The 12,341-nt window shown below is 39.3% G+C and overlaps 1 protein-coding gene across 1 annotated transcript in view; it reads left to right on the forward strand.

The window, feature by feature from the left end:
• Nucleotides 1–4,353: 4,353 nt before the first annotated feature.
• The window catches only part of LOC103774253 (triple functional domain protein-like), a gene marked incomplete at both ends in the record, with an annotated part of 31,194 nt that continues 23,206 nt past the window's right edge, over nt 4,354–12,341 (forward strand). Inside the window, 5 exons of the mRNA XM_008941649.1 lie at nt 4,354–4,473; nt 5,184–5,199; nt 5,948–6,150; nt 7,426–7,575; nt 9,024–9,138. Coding sequence (XP_008939897.1) covers nt 4,354–4,473; nt 5,184–5,199; nt 5,948–6,150; nt 7,426–7,575; nt 9,024–9,138 — 604 coding nt within the window. The remainder of the gene's footprint in view (nt 4,474–5,183; nt 5,200–5,947; nt 6,151–7,425; nt 7,576–9,023; nt 9,139–12,341) is intronic.

Raw genomic sequence — 12,341 nt, forward strand, 5'->3', positions numbered from 1 at the left:
CAGCTGCCTGTAGAAAGCCTCATCATATTGTCTCATAGGATTTGTTTTGATCTCCTTTGGAATGCTTTGGGGCTTGTAACTCTTCGTTTTGTGATTTCAATTGCCTTTTCAGAAAACCACATGTGATTTATTTTCATTTTGATTAAGTATCAAGAAGCATGGTCTTCTCCTGTTTCCTCTGCACTGGGAAAAACTTTGTAGCTCAGCAGATCTCAGCAGGTGCTTTACCCAAGACTAAAACGACACAGTAAACCTCCACTTCAATCATTTTTGTTTGTATTTTTTTGCCTGAAGCAGTGAACACATGGTTTTCCAGTTCTCAACTGTGAGTTTTCTGCCAGATCAGAGATGAACTTGGTGCAAGCATACTTCTTATGTAGATGGGTACTGTCTCCATAGCAAGGATTTTAACAAGAGTTCCATTTAAATTTTTCCGGCCAAACTGACATTACTGCTATTGTATTTTCACATATATATAAATAAAATATAAAAATATATAGCTTTTAGTCATCTGAAAAGGTTAGAGAATTTTTCCATGGGACTTATCTCTCAGATTATTGGAATGGACACCAGCAAATTGTCTCCTGGCTCCTAGTTTTTTTTAGTCAAATACTCACAAGGAGTGTCTTGGTAGAACTAGGTAGTGAAACTTGGTGCTTAGTAAATTCTTATCAAATAAATGCAGAAATCAGATAAAAACATCCAATGTTGCTTCTCCTTTAGTTACTGTACCAGTTTTGCTTTGTGACATGGAAGTTCTGTAGATCAAGCCTCAGGACAAGGAGGAAGCAGAAGGGCCAAAGACAGACGGAGGTTTAAAGAAAACCTGCAACGAATTTGTTTATCAACTTGATGTGTAATAGGTGAGAATGGGCAAAACCAGAAACAAGATTACAGTGTAGGAAAACCTTGGAAGATAGGGGCAAGAGGATGCTCACTGAGATAAGAAGCGACAGCTGTATGGGGAAAAACGACGTAGAAAAGAAAATGTGACCATTTGATATAGGGCCGGGATGTATGAGTTGGTAGAGGCAGAGAAAATAGTTAAAAGAGTATCATCCAGAACTCCACTCGCATGTCCAGGTGCCAGACATGTCCACTTACTTGCCAGACAGACTTCTTTAGCACCTGAAATATAGCTGCTGGATTACTTACTGTTACAATCACTTCCACATACTCACTTTGTAGAATGAATGCTTCACTCTGCTTAACATGCAGCATCTGCCTGCGTCAGAATCTCTACCAAGCTCCAAAACCAGTTGGCCTTACTATGCTCATTAAGCCTTTTTAGTGCAATATTGTCCACTTCTCTGATCATAGTGTATGTTCTTGGATATATGCTTATATACTCATATCTGTACAACAGTGTACAGATACTTATACCAAGTACAAGCTTGTACCATCAGGAATACCTTCAGCTGTTCTGTGTTCTCACATGCAGATCTTTTGATGAAAACACAGTCCAGTGCTTGAGCTGTGATTCTTCCAAAATACTGCTCAGGAAGAGCATCCTGGCATTCTGTATAGTGCCATATGGGTATGAAGACGTAGCTAGGACAGCAGGCTGAAGCAGGGCTGTCTTGTGATTGTGTTTAGTTAGAGTCAAAACTCAGTCCAAAAAACTATTCTTAAATCAGGCATTTGTCTACAGAACTACCTGTTTGACCCTTTCAAGAGTCCTAAACTCCGTTTCATGTCCACAGTTTTGCTGATGCTCTGCTGATGCTTTTCTAGCCTGCTGAAAGCTATGAAGGGAAAGTTGGGGGTGTGTGGTCTACCCAGACAGTGAGGTCATGGGAACATGCCAGTAAACACTGGAAGTCAGCAGCCCTGGAAGAAGAACAGGCTCGCTATTTACTAGCACTTGTATTTTCTCCTGGAGTCAGAACAGAGGGAAGGGAGAAATGCTGCTGGCAACTTTCCTCCTGTGAGTTCCACCAGTTTCTGCACTTAACACCCTGACCTGCAACAAGCAAGAGGGAAAATCAATGTGTTTGAAATGTTAAGTTCTGTGCTACCTGCCTCTGCTATGTGTGATGGGATGCTAAATCAAGAGGAGCCTTGAACTGGTGTTGCTTAAGCATTCTTCTTCATAATATATTCTCTGCAGAAGGCTAAAACTATTTTAACCCTAAGAAGGTATGTTTTGTTACACTATACCTGGAAGAATTATTTTGTAAGGTAGAGAGGGAGCTTAGAACTGTAAGACATTTGTAAGACAAAGTAGAAATAAAAAAGAGATTTAAGAAAATATCCTGCCTCTCATGTTCTTACAGACAAATTCTTTCCTCCAAGCTTAATTTTTGTCTACAGTCTCTTGGACCCATCTGGTTCTTTTTCTTGTTCCTGAGGGTTACCTAGGCTTGCTCCCTTTAATATTAACAACCCCCAGATAACTTAGAAACTCCCAACTCCTTTCATGGTCCCTTTCATATGTGCCCACACTGTGATCTGGAAGTGTCTTCTTGCAAGCAGGAGAGATTGTTCCACAGCCAGAGCCATCTTCTGCCTCCCCATAAGGCTCCACCTGACCCAGTGCTTCCTCCCCAGAGGAGCAGAATGTGTACCTGGTTCCATCTGTGGGAGGTGCTGTCATGCCCTGTGTCTATACTGCAGGCTTACTCTGTTCTACAGACTTGTAGGATTTAGATAGAACACTTCAAATTACATGCTATCAGGGGAAAACAACCAACCAACCAACCAACCACCACCACCAAAATCACATTGTTAGGTATTCATTGTACAGGCAGAAGTGGGAAAAACAGATAGATTATTAAACCTGAACAGTGAGGAGGAGAGGAGAAAAGGTTAACATAGATGAGTCAAGCATAGCTTCCCATTGATAAAGCCCGTTTCTTCCCAACAAGGTAACAGGTCTTCTGGGTAGAGGTGTAAAAGCAGACAATATAGATCTTCCTTCTATTAAAGGTTTTAAATTAGTTTAGTTCAGTCTATCTGGCTATAGCTTACTATGAGAATGTCATAGGAGACGACATTACCATGAATGGGACCTTGCTGGAAAACCATACTCAGTAACAAAAGTTATTAAGAGACTCACTGGATTGGAAAACAGATTTCAAAATTTTTAAAAATCCCTGTAGAAATATGTATTTGGGTACTAGTTCATTTTCAATCAGAAAATCTACATATAAGAATAGAGACTATGCTTTTAAATTTGATGATAAAGGCAAATGAAGCTGACAGAAGGCTTTGAGTTCATCAGAAGACACTGGATTACAGTTCAGAATTATCTTGATGTGTGGGAGAGTTGTGCTGCAAGGAGATGAATTTTATTAGTGATAAATGCAGAGCATGATGTGCTAGCAGCAGTCAGCTGAAGGAGTCCAGCACAGGGGTAATTGCTGGATGGGCAGCAGTTCTATAGAAAAGTTGTGCCGATGACAGTGTGTAACCTGAATTATGTGCAGCTTTACTTAGTGTGTGAAGCCATTGGCTATCAACTGGAGAGAGCTCGTAAAAGAACCCTGAGGAAAATAAGGTGGCTAACTTCACATGGGAGAGGTTGAACAGACTATGGTCAACAAGGGAAGAGGAATCTAGAGGAGGGAATTGGCGAGTGTTCTTGATGGAGGGAGGAGAGGGAAAAACAGAGCTGATGCTAAGCGAGAGTAAATGTTTGTTGGCTGGTTTTTGTTTTTGTCTTTTCTTTCCTTTGGTTGTGGCAGGAGAAATGAAACAAAGCAAAATTAGAGCCAGAGAAGTTTAGACATTAGAAAGATTCATGACTTATTTTTGTCTGGTGAAAGACAGATTTTGGGAGAGGCCTTAAGGTTGCATGTTCCTGCTGTTGGTGAGGAATGCACTAGGTGGCCTCCTGAGGCTTCCCCACCCCAACATTCTTCTGGTTTCAGTGGAGTGTCCAAGGCAGCACATTTTGAAAACGGACTATCTGTAAGCTGTTAGGAAACACTCAATGGTCACATTTTCTCAGCATTAATATTTACAAATATTTAGTTTTTGCCAAGCTGCATGTCCTCAATTGACATTACTGACACTAGTTCTTAGGCAAATACTGCTTGTAACATGTTCCTTTTTTCCAGGTGCCAGAAATGGTATTTAGAAACACAGCCTTGTTCAGAGTATAAACTGAAACCCACAAGCATGTAGTGGTTGACTGAAAGATAGGAGTTGTCAGCTAAGTGAAATTATAGTGACTGTCATTCACTGTGTTCATTGAATACATAATTCACTCTAAATATAGAATTAATGGTTTATGTAGTCATCAATTCCAGTACTACATGTGACCCCGAATGTTTTTATCCCTAGCAATGATGCTTTTCTTGTTGCTTGGCCTTGGAATTGCATATTTCATTGTCTTCTCTTCTGTTATAGGTTTTGGGCTGGATCCGAAATGGAGAGTCAATGTTAAATGCTGGGCTTATCACTGCTAGCTCTTTGCAGGAGGCAGAACAGTTACAGAGGGAACATGAGCAGTTTCAACACGCAATAGAGGTAAAAGCACCATTTCAGTGACCATAGCCAAGAGCTCCTATATTACAACTAATGAGTCTCTGCAACTAGCACTGATGGGTTCCTGCTACAATATTCTGAGCTTAGCAAAAGCTGCTTATGTCAAAGAAACAAAAACATAAAAAAACCCATAAAAAAAATCTTATATCAAAGAGATTAAAACACTTACTAGGAAGGTGGAGCTTTTGTTCTTCATTTTGGAGCTGCAAATCGGGGTGAACGCATCTTCTCAGTACCCCTTAGTAGCTTTGCAAAGCAATAGCTGTTCACAGCAATTTTACTGAAAATGATGTTTCCCTTGCTATAATACAACGTATAATGCTAATTGTTAAAATTAAGAATAAGTGGGACAGCAAACAGCAGTTTTCTGTGTTCTGATACAGTCCTTTAATGTTTCCATTTTTGTTTGACAGGTTTTACTGTAATTTGTGTGCAGTGGTGTGTTCATTCTACTGCAGTCGCTTTTTAGTCAAACTAAAATTGAACTGGTCATTCCCTTCAAAAAATAGCCAGAGATCTTATGACTGACTGAAACACAGTGTTATTAATTTATATTCACTATTGAGGGAATTACGGTGATGCTTATCTATACATAGCGTATTTGTTTTAAGAACTTTACCTTTTTTTTGAAAGATTAACCAATCTTATGATTATTTGGGAAGACTATTTTCAGAAGTACTCTTATCTTGCAGGAACTCTTTCACATTACATTGCCATTTGGTACAGTTTTATGCTTACCCTTACTTCTGGGGGATTTTGGAGGGGATTTTGGTTTTGTTTTGTTACAGTTTGCAATATATGCACTCATTTTGAGAGCTTTTAAGTATAAAAATTGTGAGACCTCTAGGTGTTTGTCAGTTTAGGAATAAAATACTATGAAGTTTAAATTTGTGTTTTCTGGGTCATTCTGTACTCAGATATAATAATACTTATTATAGTTAAGAGTTTCTGGATTTTAGGCAAGTGTATGTTAGCACAGAGAACTACAGTTAAAAATTTGCTTACAGTGAGTAGAGAGGTGTCTTTTGTATTGGCTTGCGTGCCTACACCTTCATTCATGCGCTGATGTGCAGAAGACCACAGTAAAACTGTGAGGACTTTAACAGCAATCAAGTCAAAATAAGATGTCCTTAGATCTTCTTTTTACCTCATGATGAAAGTCAGCCTAAATCTGTAACAAAGTATACTACAAGAGAGATACCCCATGTGTGGCTTAATGCTAGACAGGGGCTCTTGCTTACAAATGGCTAGTCATTGTTGATTTGACGATAAATCTCCACAGGATTTATTTCCTTTTTATTTGCATAGTGAAGTCATTGAGTGACTAATATTAGACAGTTATTTTTAGTTGATGGGTGTTCGTGCATGTGAATTCAAACGTCATTGACGCGGTGGACATGTGAGACTTTGAGGTCTTCAAGAAAATTCAGTGCTCCACTGAACTCCTGAATTTTCCCCTCGTATCAGAAAACGCATCAGAGTGCCCTGCAGGTTCAGCAGAAGGCAGAGGCAATGCTGCAGGCCAATCACTACGACATGGATATGATCCGGGAGTGTGCGGAGAAGGTTGCTTCCCACTGGCAACAGCTGATGCTGAAGATGGAGGACCGTCTCAAGCTTGTGAATGCCTCTGTTGCCTTCTATAAAACTTCTGAACAGGTACAGAAATGTTACATGATCTGTGTCTACCTTTAAAATTCTTCAGTGTGGCATGAAACAGCATTACCTAAAAAAATGGTTGACTGGGTTTGATCATATTTACTAATTTGATAAGAACTGCAACTATAAAACAAACAAAAGCAAAACAAAACAAAACAAAACAAAACAAAAAAAAAAGCAAAACCTTTTACCAGCTGCCTTAGAGAAACTATTGCAGCCTTTCAATATGTAAAGGGGTCTTATAAGACAAAGACTTTTTACCAAGGCCTCTAGTGACAGAACAAGGGGCAATAGCTTTACATTGAAAGAGAATATGTTTAGATCAGAAGGAGGGAGTAAGCAAGAAGTTTTTACAATGAGGGTGGTGAAACACTGGATAGTTTGCCAAGAGACGTTGTCAGCAACCCAGTCTTTGAAGTACTCAAAGTCAGGCTGCATGAAGCTTTGAGCAACCTGATCTAGTGAAAGATGTTCCTGGCCATGGCAGGGAGGGTGGACTGCTGGATGATCCTAAAGGTCCCTTCCAACCCAAACCATTCTGTGACAAATGAATACTGGACAGATTGCACTAACTGCTAAGAAGCTATAGTGTTCTGACTACATTTGCTCCAATTAGCAAACTTCAAAGTAGGTATATTGCCAAAGTCCGGTGATTATTGGTGAAGACCAAAACCTTCCTCTGCCTTCTCTATTGCTCTCCTCTTTTAATATTCCTCAAATTCTTATTTTTAATTGACAAAAATCTTGTAAAACATTTTTTAAGATGAAACACACTGTACTTAATTGCACTTCTGCTTGTCTCCAGAAGTTTTGGTTAAACCATAAACAAATTATACAGAGGTTTTAATGGAAGTATTTCAGATGGCTAATTCCGTTTTTTTTGGGGGGGGGGGGAATCAGAGAAAAATCATCTTCATCCTATTTGTCTGCAGAACAGTTAGGCAGAAGACTGGCAAAGCTGCATTCTCTGCAGTCATATCTTAAAGTCCATTCTGAACTATGCAGTCACAGAGGTGGAGAAAGATGAGCAACTTTAGGGATAGCCTTCTGGGTAATTCCACATAAGCAGGCCAATGCTTGCAGACCTACCACCAAAGTTTGTTGCCTTCTCTTAAGTCCCAGCCAAAACGTGTCAGAAACTAAGGTATATGTAAGGGGTAGATAGGTTTTCTGGTGTGGTGGTTTTTTTTTGGTTTGGTTTGGTTTTGTTTCACTTGAATTTTGAGTTTCTGTCTTCTGAAATGATATTCAAGTTGGACTCCTTCTTCCGTATAGGTGTGCAGTGTTCTGGAAAGCCTGGAGCAGGAATATAAGCGAGAAGAAGACTGGTGTGGGGGAGCAGACAAACTGGGTCCCAACTCTGAAACTGATCATGTCACTCCTATGATAAGCAAACATCTGGAACAGAAGGAGGCATTCCTAAAGGTAGGCTTTGCCAATTCTTTGTGGTCTTCTGTGTCTTGAAAAGCACACAGTCAAAACACTCACTCTTAGAGTGCTGGAACATATGTGGAAAACAATAGTGCCCATTCAAAAACTGCAGGTATGTCCCAAACTGCAAAGATGTGGGAAGTGGCACATTAACTGCTTCTGACAGTGATTAGGAGAATATTGCCAAATGCATAAAATTGTAGCCAGTTTTCTAAATATATTTCCTGTTGAGTTTCAGTAGATGTCAGGTCTCCCACTGTGACTGAAGAGGGATTGGGAATCACTGCTTTGAGCAACTGTTACTCTAAAGAATGGTTAAAGGCTTCTGCTTTGGAAGAGAAGTGGCAGTGCATCAGAGCAGCTCTCAGATGTAATTGGACTACAGTAGAGTTTGGAAGGAGGAAACTGCTAGACAAGCATCTGGGAGTAGTTGGGTTTGTGTCATAGTGAGCAGATACTGAAAGGTTTTTGTTTCCACTAATGTCCTAGTGAAGAAGGTTGTTTATCATACTGAATAAATTTGTAACGGATGCTTGCAGAGCAGTGTAACTGACCTGGTAACAAAAGGCTTGTTTCAGCATCACCTTGAAAAACTACTAAGAGTATAAAGCTTGTTTTTATTAAAAGTTTTTTGTTCTCAGTGCACAGATGAGAATATTCAAGAACACATTAACACAGGTCTAAGTATACTGTCAAATAGATCTTTTGTGTAGCTGGAGTGTGAGTTACCAATCTTTGTTGTAAAACTGTGAGAAGTTACTTGCTGTCTTGATTACCAGATTGAACCATGCTACTTTTATCTAAACTTTTAAAGTAGCATTTCATGTTCTGCTTATTACAAAAAACACAGGCAGCCCATATGTAGTTCTTGGTGTACATTAAGATGAAGCAGGCAGCTGAGCTCAGCATTGGCAATACGACAGCAAGGACTGAAAGCTCTCAAGGCCTTGCCTTAATCATTTAAGGTTTTATCTTAATATTTTAACACTTTTGGGAGCATTTACTTTTTCTTAAAGTACTGGTGGATGTTTCAGAATATGCAGGTGAGTACATAAGCATGTGCACTTTGTTTACACAATAAATAACTTTGAGTGGCACATGGCACATACACAGAACAAACTTCTGTGTGAGCTCTGAGTCATGCTGAAAACTCTAGAGCAGGTAATTGCTTTTCAGGATCTTCAGATAAAGAAGAAAAGCATTTTCTTTGTGGTTGTTCAGGGATTTTTTCCCCTGCCAGATAAGTAAGGATTAACTGCTCTTCATTGGGAAAACCATTTTAATGATTGAATTGGCTTACTTGTAGAAGGATTTAACAAGCAACACTTTCTAAAATTGGAGAGAGTGGAAAATGCCCAAAAGGGGAGTGAGCAAGGTCCTTCATCTCTTTCTGGATGTATACTTGTGCATCTTCAAATAAAATAATACCACTGACTTTCCAGGCTTGCACACTGGCTCGGAGGAATGCTGATGTCTTCCTAAAATATCTGCACAGGAACAGTGTCAACATGCCAGGGATGGTGACACACATCAAAGCACCTGAACAACAAGTCAAAAGTAAGGGGTTTCTTGTTCTTTTTTTCTCCAGAAAACATGATCATCACATGCTGTGGTGTATGTGAGGATGGAAGAGTGAAGCTTGCCCAAGTGGTCCTGTCAGGCTTTACAGGAAATAATTAAAATTGCTCGCACATTTTGAAGGAGCTGTCAGTTGTCAAATTATCTTACACCCAAATGAAGTTGCTTTGAATTTATCTCCTGCTTACACTTACTCTTCTTTCAATTTGAGACTCAAATGTGCTGCTTTTGTTAAGAAAATGAGATAGTAAACTTCTATATGATAATATTTGGTCTGAAGCCAAATGAGAGCTGATGACTGCAGGCTTACTCAGTGTGTTAGTGTGGTGCATTCTGCGAGTTCCTTGGGAGTGCCAGCGTGATACAAGATAATCCCTTGAACAATGCCCTTGGGCCCTTCATACAGCTGAATCAGTATTAAGGAACTTCATGAAGTATAGGATAACTGACATCATGTTTAAATTAGATATGTAGATAGGTAGTCTGAGATGAGGAAAGAACTATTACATGGGGCTTGGCTTTTGCTAGGATTAATTCAGTGTAGTGCAGCTTTAAGGTGTAACTTGCACCTTAAAGTGCAAATGGGAAGTGGAATAGAGACAGAAATCTGTAGGGCTTTCAGGGACAAAAGTACAAAAATGAATAGGGTGTGCAGTAGGTATGAGTGAGGTAGGCAGAACTGAGATCAGAGATTCAGAAATAAATATTAGATTTTAGTAGCATGTTTGCCAGTCATATTCCACTCTATGTGTTTTTAAGCTGTGACTGAACACTCAGGCCATGCTACAGACTGAAAACCAGAGAATTCCAATTGCATAATTAATTGCTGTTTACAGCTACCTGAAGGGGACTTATGCAGAAGATGGAGCCCAACTCAGAGGAACATGTCAATAGGACCAGAGGAAAAAGTTGCAGCAAGGAAAACTCCAAATGGATGTAAGGAGAAAGTGTTAACAGCAGGAGTGAGAAAGCACTGAGTAGAACAGGTAGTCCAGAGAGGAGTGGAATCTCTGCCCTTGGGAATTTTTAAAATGGAGTTGAATAAGCCCCTTTGAAGTGAGTCCTGTTTTGAAGGGGATGTTGGATGCAAGAGCTTCCAGAGGTCACTTCCACTCCAAATTTCTTGATGACTCTATTAGAAAATGATGTGTTCATTGCTTCACTTTGCTACAAAGGGAAAGCAGTTTGTGTTAAACTTACCCATGTATTTGTCAGTACTCATATTGAAAATCTCCCTATGTTGGAACTTTTGTGTTAGAAAGATAAGCAGATATTGGCCATACATTTCACTCTGAAGGAAATAATTGCATTGTGGCAGTTGAAACTTAGAGCATGGTGAGCTAAAAAAAATGATTGTTTTTCCTCTGCCCCGAGGCATCAATATTTATAGAACTGTACAAGACACAATCTCAACACAAATGCTGGCAGTGTGAATAACTGGAGAAGTGTTACTGACATTTGTCACTTAGCTCTTCTCTTAGTAGTAGACAAAGAAAACGAAGCAGAACTGAGCAGCAAGTTGTAGTGACCACACTTATTGAGTATAAGAAAGAAGTGTTAGGTGTTTTAGACAGTCTTTTTCAAAATTCGGCCTTGAAATATGTGTAAACAGTCATTCTGAGAAAGGTAAATGTGTGCAGATGAGAAAAGAATGGAAGAGTCTCTGCTAGTGTCTGTGATCATGGAATCACTTTGGTTGGAAAAGACCTTTAAGCTTATTGTGTCTAACCTTTAACCCTACTCTACCATACTCTACCAAATCCTCCTCTAAACCATAAGAATAGTTATGTCAGAACCGTAGTGCTTTGCGTGTTCTGTGTACTTTTCAAGTCCTGGTGGAATGATCCATGTAACAAAAGCTGACTGAAAGGTGGTTGAATGACATATAGCAACAAAATAGCAACCAAAAATCCTAAGCAGGAAAAACACAAGCTATGTGTTCTAACACTTTTATCCTATAAGCTATGTAATATATGCTTCTGAGTATTAAATAGGAGTTGAGATAAAACTAGTGAGGACTCTGCTTTTAGATCTCAATGATGTGGTAGCTGACCAAATGATTTAAAAGTTCACTCTCGTTTTCCTGTTGAAATGTACATGTAAGGGAAAAAAATCTCTTTTCATCTTTTTCTAAATAGAGAGAAAAAATGTTTATTTCATTTTGGTGAAATAGAGGTTACATGTGTTCTGCTTGGCTGTTACACACTCATACTCAGGTGCATGTGATGTGTCAGACTGTGATGTGTATAAAGTATATAAATGAACAGTTTAAAAATTAGAGTAACCTTTGAGTTTCTGCAGAACTGATGGATGTTTCTCAAAAACCTGATGCAGTGGCATAATTGACCTTTATTCCCAGCTGTAGTTTAGGGTATCTAGAAGAGCAATGGCGTAATCTAGGCAAAGTTTAGTAAAGGACGTGCTTTATTTGGAACAGGAATTACAACTGTACTGAACAGAGGTGTCCTTCTGGCCTTTCACACCAGTGTAAGTAACTTCATTGACCTGCAGTTACGAGTATTGAAATACAGTATTAGACACCATGCTAAAGCTGAATTTTAGGAAGGAGTTGTGGCCTGAACCACGCTGTGGCAGGTGGATTCGGTCAGTGACAAAAGCTGTAAGCTCAGAAATGGAGCATCTTCATCTTTGCTTCTGCTGCTGGTTTCATGTGCTTGTTACCTCTGTCTCCGATGTATGGCCTGCGACTGAACATAACGTAGGAAATTGTCTAGCAGTACTTGTATTTTTAGATAGGTTGGCAGAGGGCAGAATGAATAGAGACAGCTGAAAGCTCTCCGAGCCTGGAGGATAACGTGAAAGTTTAGGAAATGATCCTAACAAATGTTGAAATAAAGAAAATTACAACTATAGTGCAAAAGGCTTGAGACAGAGCTGCTCATCCAAGCTTAGTATTAAATATTGGCATTCTATAACTTCCTTTGAATATTTTATAGATTTATTTTTTTTCTTCCTTGTCAGTACAAGAAATTAATGACACTAACACTGAGAGTTCCCAGCCAAATATCTCACTGGCTTGCCATCTGTATCATGTCCTGACAGAACGAGTGTTGTTCCAATTAGCTAAATTCACCTTGCTTGCTCTTTGTCAGAACTACTTTGCTTGCATCACTGTCAAGATGTCTCTTTATATGGTGTGTCCAGTTGGGTGTATTGCATTA

This window comes from Merops nubicus, unplaced genomic scaffold (genome assembly GCF_000691845.1).
Source record: "Merops nubicus isolate BGI_N331 unplaced genomic scaffold, ASM69184v1 scaffold14580, whole genome shotgun sequence".
NCBI lineage: Eukaryota > Metazoa > Chordata > Aves > Coraciiformes > Meropidae > Merops > Merops nubicus.